Source organism: Chrysochloris asiatica, unplaced genomic scaffold, assembly GCF_000296735.1.
Source record: "Chrysochloris asiatica unplaced genomic scaffold, ChrAsi1.0 scaffold00415, whole genome shotgun sequence".
NCBI lineage: Eukaryota > Metazoa > Chordata > Mammalia > Afrosoricida > Chrysochloridae > Chrysochloris > Chrysochloris asiatica.
In genome coordinates, this window is record NW_006408933.1 from 195,894 (window position 1) to 197,667 (window position 1,774).

At 48.3% G+C, this 1,774-nt stretch overlaps 1 protein-coding gene across 1 annotated transcript in view; it reads right to left on the reverse strand.

Annotated features, from left to right (window-relative positions):
- Positions 1-18: 18 nt before the first annotated feature.
- The window catches only part of LOC102827504, a 5,107-nt gene continuing 3,351 nt past the window's right edge, over positions 19-1,774 (reverse strand). Inside the window, exon 2 of the mRNA XM_006876791.1 lies at positions 19-513. Coding sequence (XP_006876853.1) covers positions 19-513 — 495 coding nt within the window. The remainder of the gene's footprint in view (positions 514-1,774) is intronic.

The window sequence follows — 1,774 nt, forward strand, 5'->3', positions numbered from 1 at the left end:
CAGGAGGGCTGGCAGCTATCAGAAGACTGGCAGGAGGGGGCCACACACATAGTGGGCTGGCAGCTCATGGGCATACACACAACTGGCTTGCAGCTCATGGGCACACACACAGCGGGTTTGCAGCTCATGGGCACACACACAGCAGGTTTGCAGCTCATGGGCACACACACAGTGGGCTTGCAGCTCACGGGCACACACACAGCGGGCTTGCAGCTCACAGGCACACAGCTGGCTGCCTGGCAGGAGCTGGGCACACAGCAGGCTAAGCTGCAGGAGGAGGGGCAGCACAGACACTGGGAGCCACCAGAAGAGCAGCTGGAACCTCCACAAGGTGACTGGCTGGACATGGGCTGACACAGCAAGGTCATACAGGAGGATGGTGGGCTGCAGCTGGAGCTCATGGAGCACGAGGGTGAGCAGCTGGTGGTGGGGACACAGCACAGGGATGAGCAGCTGGCCGACTGGCAGCCCGAGGAGCAGCAGGTATGGCACATGGTGGGTGTGTGACTGGAGCTGGTTTCAGAGAGGAGGTGGGGGCAGGTCTGCTGGCTACTTCTGCTGAATGGCCTTTATAGTCCTGGCACACAGGCATCCACACAACACACAAGCACAACTATCCCTTTCCTTGTTTGTACTTCCTGTGGGCTGTCTACCAGGATCTTATTTTTCTGTTGTGGAATTTTCTGTTTTGGCATTACCTTCATGACTAATTGCATCCTCTTTACATTCTTGTTTCAACTGAAATTTTGCCCATGCGTCTTACTGGCCCTGTCTGGATTCTGTCTCATTCCTTGAAATTCCACCTGTGCTACTTTAAGATCCTACAAAAACATGGATCTCCAGATTTACTTCTCCTATCTCGTATCTTCAAACAACTGCAACTCATAAACTCTTCCTAAGTACCAGGAGTCCTGGTGTGGTGCCTTAGGAAAAGCACTACCCCTAATTACCAGTTTGACCCACAGTCAGCAGTTCACACTCACCAGTTTTTCTTGGAAACCCTAAACCAAGTTGTGATCAGTTGGAAGCGACTCCACTGCATTTAACAGCAAAAGCAAGTGCCAGGAGGAGTTCTGTGTCACACTCTAAGATAAGCAATGCACTGACAACCTTAATGTTGGTGGCCCAAACCCACCAGAAGTTGCTTGAAACCTTATACATGGTCGCTATGAGTTGGAACAAACTCGATGACACTTTATAATGACAAGAATAACAAATGCCAGAAAGGGTCCATGGTAAATGAAGGAGAATAGAAGACTGTTTTCTGGCCTTTATGTTTCCCTAAACTGGAAGATGGAGTTGATAATTGACCAACAAGAGAGAAGGTAGAGAGGATAAGTGAAGAATGAAGAATGGTGGTCTTGGAGAACTCCTTTTTTATACCCTGGTCTTCAAAGAGCTCTTAGTTGGGGAATCAACATCTTTGGACATCTTCAAAGAAAGCAAGACTCTTGCTATTCAGGGCTTAGAGTTGGGCCATGCATGTGAACAAGGAGGTGTGTGGAGAGCCAGGGTAGGTGGAAGGTCACCCTATCTGCTGGGGAGCTGTGGCGGGAGAGACTAGAGCTCGATAATGAAGAACCAAATAAAACAAGTAGTTATTGATCAAATGACTGTTACCAGACTAGCCTTCTAATCAACTACACAGTTGTAAAGAATTGTCTAGCAAATATGTTAACACAGTCATGAACAGTCAATATGATTCTTTAGTTTGAGTTGAAGGAAAACTCAGAAAGTTAACTTCACATACACCTAGCTCTAGGTCTGGGGTCAA